The 13,483-nt window shown below is 42.2% G+C and overlaps 1 protein-coding gene across 1 annotated transcript in view; it reads right to left on the bottom strand.

The window, feature by feature from the left end:
• Positions 1 to 4,065, bottom strand: part of vipr1b (vasoactive intestinal peptide receptor 1b) — a 57,684-nt gene extending 53,619 nt beyond the window's left edge. Inside the window, exon 1 of the mRNA XM_050056672.1 lies at positions 3,847 to 4,065. Within this exon, the coding sequence (XP_049912629.1) occupies positions 3,847 to 3,900 (54 nt within the window). The 5' untranslated portion in view covers positions 3,901 to 4,065. The remainder of the gene's footprint in view (positions 1 to 3,846) is intronic.
• Between the last annotated feature and the right edge of the window lie 9,418 nt (positions 4,066 to 13,483).

The raw sequence follows: 13,483 nt of genomic DNA, 5'->3' as shown, positions 1-13,483 counted from the left end.
GGTCTGCGTTTAACAACAGCAACACTATATCAAAAAATCTGTTAACAAGCTTGTACAACTCGAGCATTAGTCTATAATCCAAGCCTCAGTTATACAATTGTATGCTCAGTGTTTCCCAAACACATTACATTACCTTGCTGTCGCACAGATTTCTCCACAGGGAGCTTATCAGTGCTCTCCTCAAAGCCATTGACACAAACAATAATTTCACTTCGTTGAGCACAGGAGCTGCTGCTCTTCTGCTGCCTCGGTTAGTTTGTGTTATTGTGTGACTTCAGTGAATCCAAACTAACCCTTTAAAACACCAAAGTCACACAACAGCACAAACAAATTAGTGATGGGCAAAGCAGTTCTTTAGATGTTACTGAATCACTAGAATCAGTTCATTAAAAAGATTTGTTCAAAAGATTCGTTCACCGAATCGTTCAGTGCTTGGCGGGAGGAGCCCTGACTGTGTACTGCGTAGTCCGACTCACTGAACTGATACACGGCTGAGCTGCTGCTGCGTCTGCCCTGCACTGGTGAGTCTCATTACTGGCCAGCCTAACGTTTTAAGTTTGTTTATCTGGAAACTAAGTCTGTTTAAACAATGGGGAGGTGTGTGATTGTGTTCATGTGGCTTGACTCCTGGCTACATTAGCCGTTAGCTTGGAGAAAACGGTCCCTACGAAAGTGTATCATTGTGCACATCGACACAACACTAAAACAAATGAACTGATTGAGGCAGTGATGGAACAGTTCAGTATGGTAAAATAACTGTTTTTATCAGTGGAGACATTAAAGCATAGATAAGTTTCACTTTCAGTTACGTTATACATAGTAAGGTTTTAGCGAAAAGGCTCGTGTTTTGGGAAGTACTGAATATGCAAATGAGGGTCTAGTGAAAGTTGAATCAGGAAGGGTCAATTTCAGTCATCAGCTGATCCACAATCAACCAGTAGCACAGCAACACACCTTCTCTGTCAGCCTATCATCTCACTGCTCCTCATTTTAAATATGATTCTTTCTCTGCCGTAGTTCTTTCTTGCTGAAGCAGTCGGCAGCCTCAGAGTCATCAGCTACCACCACCAGTGTCTGGACTCCATGGGAGAGACTTATCCTGCTGCTGCTCAGATGTCCCTCGATCACAGAAATCTTCCTCTGATATTCAAGCGCCAAAGACTTCTGTTAAATCTTAATCAGCACAAAGCATCTGCTAATCTGTACACTCATATTCTGTATTAAATATTATCTTGACTTCAATCGTCTGTCTCTCCTGATTGAACTGGATAAATGAGACTCGCATTATACTGCATGAGTTGTGTAACAGTTTGTAAACGGATGTTTTTGAATTTTTGGATTTGTTGTTCACCAGAGAGGCATGGCGCTGCAGTGGTTAGCACTGTCGCCTCACAGCAAGAGTGTTTCTGGTTCAAACCAAGGGTGGGGGGTTCAAACCAGGGGTAGGTGAGCTGCTCGGTGTGGAGTTTGCATGTTCTCCCCATGTCAGCTTGGGTTTTCTCAGGGTACTCCGGCTTCCTCCCAAAATCCAAAGACATGCAGGTTAGGTTATTTGGTGACTCTAAATTATCTGCAAATGTGTTGTCTATGTATCAGCCCTGTGATACTCTGGCGACCTGCCCAGGGTGTACTCCGCCTCTCATCCAGTGTCAGCTGGGATAGGCTCCAGCCCCCCCCCCAAACCCCTAACAGGATAAGCAGTTATGGAAAAATGATGGGGGGGTGAATAATTGATATACAAATTGTCATTTTGGGCCGTGAAGTATTTCTTTAAATGTCATTTTTGTACAGCTTACATTTATTTTGTGTTAACATGTTAAGACTTCTAGCTGACACGGTTACTCAGGTTTTATGGTGCAGCCTTATTTGAAGCTTGCCAGTGATAACAAAGAATTTGCAAGCACTTTTGCACAAACACAACACATAACTCCCAATAAAACTTCTGATTTTGAACTTAAAATGAGCCATGCTAGCTGTTTGCTAATCATGGTAGCTATGATTTTCTGTTTAAAATGTTCATTTGGTTTCTATTTGGTGGTTTAATGTTTAGAAAAAGGCAGGAAAGAGAGGTCTTTCCTGTCCGACCTCCACACTCCTCTCTCCTCTACTCCCATCTGTATTGTGTTAAACACATAACGGCAGCCACTAACATGCTCTTTTAACCACTTATGGGATTTTCTGCGCTGCCCTCAACGTCACATTTCCTCACTAGATATATTGATGGAACATGTCAGATTGTGTTATTGTAAAGCGGTCGCCAAGGACCGTGGAAAGCACAGGAGAGCAGCACACCAGGGGCACACCAGCAAGATGTTTTCCACACTGGTGCCCATAAGAGCCACTAAAATATGTCAACAAATGACGTATCTGGTTGATCTTTTAAAGCCTCGGGGCAGACCAGACATCTGAAAGTTGTCAGAGGTGAGGTGGAAGACATTTTCACACAGTCACTCAAGTGTTCTAAGTCTATTTTGCTTTGAAAGCGCTTCACTCACAGGCATTAAAGGAAATCATAGTGAGAGTCAGATTACTAAAATCCCTCCAAGGACACAACCTGTACCATAATCTGATTTTTTTCCAGCTTCTTAAATTCAGGCTTCTTCTTGATTTTCTGTCACATATTCCTGAAATTGTAACAGAAAAATGTTCATTCCTGATAATTAGCCTGATACTTGGCTGTCAGAGATAAGAAGTTAAATAAATCCCTGTCAGGAGTTGTGTACGGGGAGAGAGGAGCAGCAGCAGAGCACTTCTGACATTTCTTAATGGAGATAAAACATTTCTGGAGAATAAGACATAACTGCGGATGACACCTGCCTAAGCCTAATGACAAAACTGAACTCCCAAGATTACTTAGAGCCATAGATGTTCTCCTGTGCACAGAGTATTCCTTGCAGCAAAGCTCTTCTGCACTGAACGGTGACTGAATGCTCAAAGGCTTCCCCACCAATAATCCAAAACCAGAGAGAGTGATGCAAATATATACTGTAACACTGTGAATTCAATAGCGATAAACATAACATAAATAATTTCCCCTCGGGGATCAATAAAGTATTTCTGATTCTGATTCTGATTCTGAAATGACTGTACATGAACCTCATGGGAGATTAGAGGGAGGCATAACCTTGTTGCTCATGAGATGTGCTTCAATATAATCACCAGATACTAATTCAGCAGGATTAAACTGAAAATATTGCAGCATCACCTTCAGTGATAATATAATTTTCTGACTGAAAAGACTTCTGATGAACCAATTATCCAATTGCCCTTAAAATGAGACCTGTAAGCAGCTCTTTATGGTAATTATTCACATATAAAGTAGGCAAAAAACAGCAGAAAATTATACTTTTTATCACAAAGGGATTGCTGACATCAGACTGCATGTACAAGTGGCTAAACTCAGACAAACACCTGGTATGCAATGACCCTAAAAACTCTTAATCTAACAATCCCAATTTCGATTATGGGATAAGATATTTCTGAGAGAGAAGACATCATGAATTTAAACTGGCTTGTAAAACAATGCCAAATGATATCACTTTAAATACAAAGGGGCTTAACATTTTTTTTTTACGTTGCATCAGTAACTGCAAAAATCAAATTCATATCGACTCATAATACACACAGCAGCACAGCAAGCAGCTGGATCATGATTTCCAAACTCACCTAAATTGGTCTGTATTAAAGGTTTACCGTCCTCCTCCGCCTCCACAGTGTTTAAAGTGGCTTTAATGTCAATACAAAATAGTTTAAGTGAACCGACTCTTCACCACTAACCACACAAGACATTTTCTTTTTAAAATAAAATGTTTTTTTTTAAAAATGATAAAATAAACGGTTACTTACTTTTGGCAGGTATCCGTAGAGCAGCAGCAGAAACAGCAGCTGTGAAGCATCCATTCTGTCTTTAGTTTGTGGACTTTTCTCATGAAAGACTCCTCGATGTCTGCAAAACTCCCCTGATAATATGTAAAGGTGTGTGTGGAAAAGCGAGGCTGTGTGTGTGTTGGTGTGTTCAGATGTGTGAGGAAAGATAAAGCGTCACCGCTGCTCTATCGGACTGCGCTTTTCTCTGTGCGCTCCTCCAGCAGGAGAGCTGCGTCTGTTTGACTGTACCCGCCCCCCCCCCCCCCGCCCATTCACAACTCCTCAGTGTCCCAGGAGGCAGTTTGTTAACAAGGCTGTCAGGCTGCTGGTGCGTGCCAGGCTAATGCGAGGTTAAAGGAGGATGCTGGAAGTAGGAAGACCACTTAGGTTTATTATTAAATGTTGGGAATACGTTTGTGATGTAAGAAAAATAAGTTTCCAACCAAATAAGGTGCAAATTTTAACCGAATTTTCAAAAAATCTGCAAAAGAAAATGCAGGGCTTTGTCAGGAGTTGGTTTATCAAGATGAGCAGTAGGTGGCGCTAATTTTCCAGGTGCCATAGCAGAGGAAGACGCCTAAAGAAGAAGGCCAGATGACTTAGGTCCCGTTTATATGACAACGATTTCAACTTAAAACGGTAAACTTTAGTTGCGTTTTGGCTGATCGTTTATACGACAGCGGCGTTTTGGGTGCCTGAAAACGCAACGTTTTGAAAACAGGTTCCAGAGTGCAATGTTTNCGTTTATATGACAACGATTTCAACTTAAAACGGTAAACTTTAGTTGCGTTTTGGCTGATCGTTTATTACGCATTACGGATCCAGTCACTAGGCATGCGCGAGAAAGTCGACCATCACAACAACAATGGTGGACTCTGTGCTGCTCACCCTGATGATTTTATCAACGCTTCTCCAGCAAAGTGTAGATCTACTGTGGCTACTCCACCTCGTCGCGGTCCTCTCTGCTCCTCTCAAGTCAAGTCAAGTCAAGTCAAGTCAAGTCAAGTCAAACTTTATTTATAAAGCACATTTAAATAAAATTAATATAATATAATCATACACAAATATCATAATAAATAAAACAATAAAGGAAATAGTAAGAGCTCAATTTAAAGGAAATAAGGAAATAAAAGAGTAGAAAGAGTAAAAGTCAACAACAACACTTGAGCACCCGTTCTGGGATGCACAGTGTCGGCCCGCCTGGCCTGACCTCCGCAGTCCTCTCCACTCCTCTCACCCACACTTGAGTACCCCTTCTGGGATACACAGTGTTGGCCCGCCCGGCCTGAACTCCGTGGCCATCCCTGGACAGATGCTCAAGTGTGGGTGAAAGGATTGGAGAGGACTGTGGGGGCCAGGCAGGCCTCAGGCTTTCAGGCTCTTTATATAGGATACCGACCCCTGGTGTGAAGGATATAGTGGCATCTAGTGGAGAGGTTGCAGATTGCAACCGACTTCTCCTGCATGTCAAACGTGTAGAACTATGGCGACCAACTTGAAACCATGAATGGCTCTGTCTAGAGCCAGTGTTTGGTTTGTCTGTTCTGGATTTCTGTAGAAACAACATAGTGGACTCCATGAGAGACGACCAGCTCTGTATGTAGATGGCTTATTCTAAGTTTTACGAAAACACAACGATTCTTCGTTTCCATTGATTATAAACGAATGAAAACATATTTATGATTATCAAATTCCACTTCTGCCAATAGACGCCTCCAAAACCCACACACTGGACCTTTAATTTAAGGAAGGTTACTGATGTTTTCGTGTTGATTCAGTGGACGTTTATATCAAATGCTTCATTAATTTGCTAATCGGTTTTCATTGAACTTTGGTGCAATTTGCTTGCCTCAGCCAAGCATAAAATTTGTTTTTAGCCTTTCCAGCCAGTTTTTAATACTCATATTGATAATGCAGGTAAAATCAGACGGATGTAAACACACTTTGGCCCCAGTCACACAGAAAGTGTTTTAGCAGTTAATTGTTTTAATGAGAATCTAAGCTTTTTGCTCACTCTTTTTGTGTTGCTATGTGCCTCGCGTTTCTGCACTCTAGGCGTCTGGCATTTTTGCCAGAGCACTCTGAACTCCTCAAACTGAACAAACTTCAACTCAGTGCTGAAAATCACCCTTTGTCAATTTTCTGAATTCTTGTATTCAACAGTTTGGAGATATGATGTTAAAGATATGAACAACAATGATATCAGAAGGCGAGAGCTACAGACAGACTTCTGGGTGTCCAGTTGTGCTGTAGAATAAAGTGGGAATAAAGCTGCATGATTTGAGAAGCAAGCAGCGGGAAATATACAACGAGGCATCAACTCCACAGCTGCTTGCTTTGATAAAAAGTCCATTACCCAAATTGCACCTGTGCATCCTCTTGTGATTGCTAATGCATAAAGATGAGAAAGGGTTTTACGAATGAGATGTCAAGCAAATCCATATCAGTCATCAACAAAACAACAAAGCAGAGAGACGAAGACAGAGTTTGTGTCCATCCCTTTAACTGCTCATCTCAGTTTAGTTAGACGTGAAGTTGAGAGAGGTAGTGACAGAGGTCACGTTGGCTTTTTGGGGTCAAAGGGAGGGATGCAAAATGATCTAAAGACCCTTGCAGCACCTTTACAACCCATCTGTCCCCTGCATCACACCCCCCTCATCCATTCCAGATTACTGGCTACAGCATCAGACGTCCATCTCCTCCATCTTCTTCTTTGGCCACAGTCCCACACCATGCTCGTGCTGTCAGTGTCACTGCTGATCGACCGCCACTCACAGCTGACCGGACCTCACAGCACAGCTTCATCCTCAGTCTCTGTGACAGGCTGAGCTCACCCTGCGAGGCATTTCTCGGCATGAGCCCGCCCATTAATATTGATGGAAAATATGCTTTGCACGAGCCAAAACAACAACAACATGTTTCATTTCATCTTTTTATTTATTTATTTTGTGAGATCACAGTCTATGTTTGTTGTTTGGCTTCACTTCATGGTCCAAATCTGATTTGAATGCTATCACGCTGTCCACATGTATCTGTGTGCACTGCACATGCTGTATGTTAGGGTGAGCATACTGTACATATAACCATTGGAAAAAATATAACAATACATGCTGAAAAATGTACATACTGCACAATGTACATGTGTTGAAATAATATGACACGCAATATATAACTTAATCCATGCGTTCAGATGACATGTCTGCACCTTTTAAACACATTTTTCGCCACACTTGTCCTTTACTCCTCCTTGGATCAAACACAACTTGTATAAAATGATATATTAACATGTACAGTAAACAGGGTCTTGTATAACTTGATTTGTGAGTTCTTGTAAAGCACCTGTCCTGTTAAACGTCTACATATTGTGTATGTGACGCTATGAACTGACATACCTCTCTCCTTTCAGATGGATAACAAAGAGCAGCCTTTTTGTCGGAGGAGAGCATTTTCTAAGTCGTTACATGATTAGTTGCATTTGAGACCTTTGAAGCCAGGAGGGTGATGTATTAACAGACTACCATGAAAAATTCAAGGATCCAAATGAAGGATTTTTTTTACCTCAATAAGGTCAAGAGTTTTTCGGTACTGAATGAGTCTGGAGCTACCTGTGTCAGGATAATAAAAATAATAAATAACTTCATTTGTATAGCACCTTTCAGAACAGAGTTACAAAGTGATGTACAAGAGAAACAATACTGGGATAAGATAGAATAAAAAGAAGAAGAAAAAAAGAAGTCACTGAGTTTGTCTGCCTGAGATCTTCAGGCAGGGAGTTAAAGCTCGGTCACCTGTGGTGACAAATCGAGATTTTGGAGCCATTAGGAGAGCCTTGCAGGAGGATCTCAGGCAGCGATCAGGCTCATGGGGAATTCACCGGCACGAGCCTAATCATTCAAGTCTTTAAAGACAGGCAGAAAAATCGAATAATCAATTTTAAAGCTCACAGGTAACCAGTGATGTTGTGACGTGATCAGTGATGTGTCCACACTGAAGAGGCAATGGATGAGAAAGAATTAACCAGCTCATATAATACAACATTGATTAATAGCAGGATAAACTGTTCCTCTAGGTCTCAGAGAATGCCGTTACACTTTCAACGGGCACTGTGTAGGAATTTCTCCCATCTAGTGTTGAGATCGTATATTACATTCAAACACTGTTTCAAACGCGTATTGCAACAACGGTAGCCGCTGTGTACCAAAAAGCTATGATAACATTGATGAAACCATGTCATCCGATATATGGAGTATTCATTCAGGCTCCTACACAGACACACGCGACGCGAGTTGACAAACCCCTTCCTCACCATGCTGGCTGTGTTTACAGTGTAGGACTGTTGGGCCAGGTGTAAATCAAAACAAACCAATCACGTCTTGTCTTTTGACAACTGACGAGTGGCTCAACCTCACACACCTCATCCCTCTCCTCGCAACACTGCGTCGCTAACAGCTGTTAGCGACCAGCAACGCTAACAGCCCTAACAGCGCTAACAGTGGCTAACAGCTGTTAGCAGCGCCGCTAACAGCTGTTAGCCGCTGTTAGCTGTTAGCCGCTGTTAGCTGTGATTCTCCTTCAGCAGCTCTCTCCACCTGGGAAAGGCTACCCCGATGTTGACCCTCGTTTTTTGAAATCGCCGGTCACGTTGCGTTTTTGCCTTTTTTCAAATGCACCAGTACTTATGACTAGCCTGCTTGCTGCTGCTTTTCATCACTCTACCTGCAGGCGGAAACCGGAAACCGACAAGTGAAACGTGAAAGGTGATTCCGTATTTCTCAAGTATGTCCCTGTACGTACCTGTATTTTCAAGATGGCGCACGTACATGATGAGACACCGGTCGCAATGTAAATGTAAATGAGAATTTCGGAGCTTACGGACATACTTAGATATGCTGATGGAGGTAAATACACACGTGCTAGGACACACTTTTGACTGCAAAATTTGTTTGTCTCAAAGAACAACTGAAATTGTTACACATAGTGCCTTATTGTTAATACTGTTTTTCTTTTTCCAAACACTGTTTGCAGGGTCAAAAGTGATGATGTCATGTACCTATTTGTTACCATGTAAGATTAATAACTACAATATGGCAAACGGTGGTGTTTAAGCCACCTATGTTAATCCATATATTGATGTAAAACCATGTCTCACAATATATTCCATCAATTAAATAGACATATTATGTTTCCATACCTGTCCAGGAGGAAGAGAGCCGATTCAAGATTGGTTTTGAATCCATCAAAATCCCATAATTTTCTTAATCCTCTCGCCAAGGGTGAATCATGTTTTCAGCCGTGCTCTGTCACTGTCCCCTTCAGTTTTTTGCCTGCCTCTTTGCTAATCCTGCCCCTGTGTCAGCCATAATCACAAAATATAATGTCAAATATAAAATTCTCTGAAGAAAAATCTCCTGCTTCCTTTTAACTGGCCAACATACTGCTCTCTGTGAAACTGTAAAATGCCCTTTTGAATATTAACAAGATCTAAAGTCTGTGTGTTGTCAGACCTGGGGACAGGCATTAAGGGCGTTTTCATGTTAGGTACTAATGGTTTTTACTGTTTAACTTTTACTATTGCCCCCCTTCACTCCTCCTATTGCTCAGCTTTTGCATTTGTAATGTTATGCCGTACCTGGGTTTACCTGCATCATCATCTGTTGTGCTACAGTGTAGAAAAGGGTGCTGCAGACAGACATTGCTGCCCCAAGAATCAGTAGGAACCAGTAGGGCAGTGAAACAAAGCTCTGCCCCTTACCGGAGAAAGAGCTGCTGCTGTCAGGCGCGGAGCTCCCCACCTCCCGCTAAAGCTTAGACTGCAGGTTGAAGGTGGCATCAGGCTTCACTGCTGTCTAAAATAATGGCATTAGTATTAAATTGAGATTGTTTCATAGTTTCAAGTTATAAACTCTTTGTTGTCACGTTAAATAGCATTCCACTGTAGTGTTTTGGTACAACTGATGTACGAGTTCACGAGTGAGAGCATGAGATGGAATCGGCGGTTTGGTGCGGCTTCTGCAGTGATGGGGGCGCTGCGCCTGTCCATCATGGTGAAGAGGGAGCTGAGCCAGAAGGCGAAGCTTTCAATTTACTGGTCCATCTACGTCCCAACCCTCACCTATGGTCATGAGCTCTGGGTAGTGACCAAAAGAATGCGATCGCGGATACAAGCGGTGGAAATGAGTTTCCTCCAAAGGGTGGCTGGGCTCAGCCTTAGAGATAGGGTGAGGAGCTGGAGGGAGCTTGAAAGGGGTCAGTTGACGTGGTTCGGGCATCTGACCAGGATGCCTCCTGGGCACCTCCTGCTGGAGGTGTCCCGGGCACGTCCCGCTGGTAGGAGGCCCTGGGGCAGACCCAGAACACGCTGGAGGGATTACATGTCTCGTCTGGGCTGGGAACACCTTGAGGTCCCCCAGGAGGAGCTGGAAAGCATTGCTGAGGAGAGCGATGTCTGGGGTGCTTTACTTGGCCTGCTGCCCCCGCGACCCGGCCCCCGGATAAGCGGATTAAAATGGATGGATGGAATAACCTTACAGAAACTGTGAATCTTCTCACTGATGGTCTGATGGCTTCAGCATTAAATTGAGACTGTTTCATAGCCTGTTAAAACTCCTTGAAGTTGCTTTAGTTTAAACATTTCTTTTGCGCTTCAATCATTTCTGTCTTTAGCATAATATAGCATGTCTGTGTTCAAAGGTGCCTTGAAACAACTCCAAATCCATCAACACATTACATCCTCTGTATCTAACATGTAGAAATACATAAGCAAGATATAATTTAACAAGCAGCCAGCCAACAGGGGATATTACTGACCATTAATAGCTAACGTTAGCTTAGCCCTGGTGAGCGACTACATGCAGCACTACTGTCTACAACTCAAGCTACAGGTGGCTAGCTGGTAGCTGCGAAGACACAACATTTAAATAAGACAACTTTTGAGTTCCTGGAAGGTGCAAATTACTACTTTTAATTGGTTTTGTGGACTATTGCCTCGAGTTTGGCATTTTGCTTATTTTGGCATCTTGTTTATTTTGGAGCCAGAAGTGACCATATTTGGACAACAGAGTGGAGAACACACACTGTTACACATCTATCCTGATTGACAGGTCACCATCAACTTGTCAATCACAAGACAGCAAACCCTAAAGCAGTGGTTACCAACTGGTGCAGCTACAGGGTCCAGATTTCTCCTTCGTCAGTAATTCAAAGTCCACACAGTTTGATATATTCAGTGTCATACTTCCGTTTGGCCGTGTCTCAAGCTAGCTTGCTGTCTCTGATAAGTAGATGTCTGTTATTCTCTCACTCTACAGCAGGAAATGGCACTTCAAAATAAAAGCTGTGTGCTGGAAATTCACTGTATTTAAAAATAAAGTATGTCACTTGCGGTCCATTCGGAATAGACCCGCGACCCACTTTTGGACCACTAGCAACCGGTTGGCAACCACTGCCCTAAGGCATACAATGCTTTATCGTCTATTTAACTCCAAAGGGTACTATAATTTTAAGAATGCACATCATGCTGTATATAAGGAGACTTGAAACCAGCCATTGAGACCATTAACTCTTTAGATAAGAAGTATGTTTGCCCCCTGTTGGCCGTTTGAAAAAATGCAGATTTAAGGCACTTGGGCAGTAGTTTCACTTTTCAGACCCAGAGAATTCTACTTCTAATTCTAAATCGCATTTCCACACCATAGACGGTATATAAATATGTACGACATGAAAGCTCCCCAAAAGTGAAGCCGAAACATCTCGTTCACCCCCTGCTGGCTGGCTGCAGTATAGGTCATAATGCCCGTCCCCTCCATGTAAGTGGATGGGACATGGGCCAAACTAAAAACTTGAGGACACGTCAAATAAAGTTTTCCAAACATGGTTTCTGTCATTTAAGATTTTTTAATTATACTGCTGTATGTTCAAGTGTTTATTTTTCTATTAAGTTTGGTTTTAATTAGCCATTTAATGCTATAAAACAGGGACTTAACTACATGACTGACAACTGTGTGAGCCAGTAGGTGGGCTTGCATTCAGCGGTGTTGCTCGCACTTGGTCGTACAGGTGTATGGGCGGGAAACTTGATCCCACGAACTCTGGCTCAGAATGACATCACCAGAGATGGCAGCGGCTGTATTCAGGATATTTTAGCTTCACCTCTGTACTTCTGTGGGGGTAAGTGGAGATGTGTCATCCATCTACAGTCTATGCTCAATACCTCTTGTTCCTGTGCCTGTGCCTAGCTAACACGTTTCTGAATCTGTGAACTAAAAGAACATTTTAATGCTCATAAAGAAGCCCTAGTGTTTGTACTAAACCATTTCGAGCTGCCATGTCTTGACCACTTCAGATTTATTGTACATTCACTTTCATAAAGTGTGTGCTGTAGAAAAGTAAAAAGTGGTGCAAGTGGGATTTATGTAAATCCTTTGCATGATAATCTTGATTCCATCTCTTTCAATTTTGATGATAATCTGTGAACTTCTTATCAAATATTAAATACCCCTCCTTTTTTTCCTCATTTCATCTTTGCCTGCCAGTTACTATCTGAGCAAGTCAGCCATATTAATGTGTGAGAGGGGTTTTGTAGGCATGATAATGAAAACCAAATGTAATATAAAACATTAATGAACGTGTTAAGGTTTTTACTCTCAAAGCGGGAGCCACATTTCATCTATTTGTGTGTCCCAAACAATAAAGCGGAACAATTTAACAGTGACACCGGGGTTGCAATATGTGTGACGTCATTATAACCCCTAGTTATTATGTCCTCACAATGCTTTCCAGGTAATCCTCCCACCTCTGTGGCTGTTGTTTATCATCTGAGGCACCGAGCAGCATCTCTTCTCAGCCTCCATTAAAAAAAAAAGCCTTAACCTAAGGTGAAGGCGAGAGCATTAGTATGTGTATTATTGTGTTGTGTGTGTGTGTGTGTGTGTGTGTGTGTGTGAGAGTGACATTGTCAGCTTGTAATTCAAATATGCAGGCAGGACGTTCGCCAACTGAGCCAGGTCACAGTGAATAGAGGAGGAAATTGGAAGTGAGTTTCCACACCTGCGTTTTTGGCCATCACACATGCATTTTACATTAGAAACATATGCTCATATTTTACATCACTTATATGTGTGTGTAGGCCTATATGTCCTACCTTTATCTGTGTTATATACCTCGATCTATACTATTGTTTTAAATCATTCCAAGTTAAACATTTAAGTGCTACACCTGCATTTTGTTTTGCAATCCTGTGTTGTATTATGACAACAATGCTGAACCTTGAAACCCTGAAACATTCCTTTGTTATCTGTGAACAATGAGAACAAATGAGTATGCCGTTATTCATTCAGATCAAGTGCATTTATTGGGTCTGAATGGGAAGTCTGCAGCCAGAGTTTTCATTATTGTTCAGCTACACAGCAGAGACGCAAAGGAGGGCAGCGACAGCAACACAACCTGAGAGATGACAGATGATGAGCTTTGAATCAGCATGGTTGAGAGCTACAACATTGAGAAGAAAACCCTGATTTTTCATTTGGAGATGTAGTTTGATGCCTCTCCAGGTATTGCGTAGATAACTACTACTGTCAATCGCATCTCCATTCATCTGGCTCTTTGTCTCATTTGTACC

This window comes from Epinephelus moara, chromosome 11, assembly GCF_006386435.1.
Source record: "Epinephelus moara isolate mb chromosome 11, YSFRI_EMoa_1.0, whole genome shotgun sequence".
NCBI classification, from domain to species: domain Eukaryota; kingdom Metazoa; phylum Chordata; class Actinopteri; order Perciformes; family Serranidae; genus Epinephelus; species Epinephelus moara.
The sequence above is the reverse complement of the archived record's forward strand: the minus strand, read 5'-3'. Positions and strand labels throughout refer to the sequence as shown.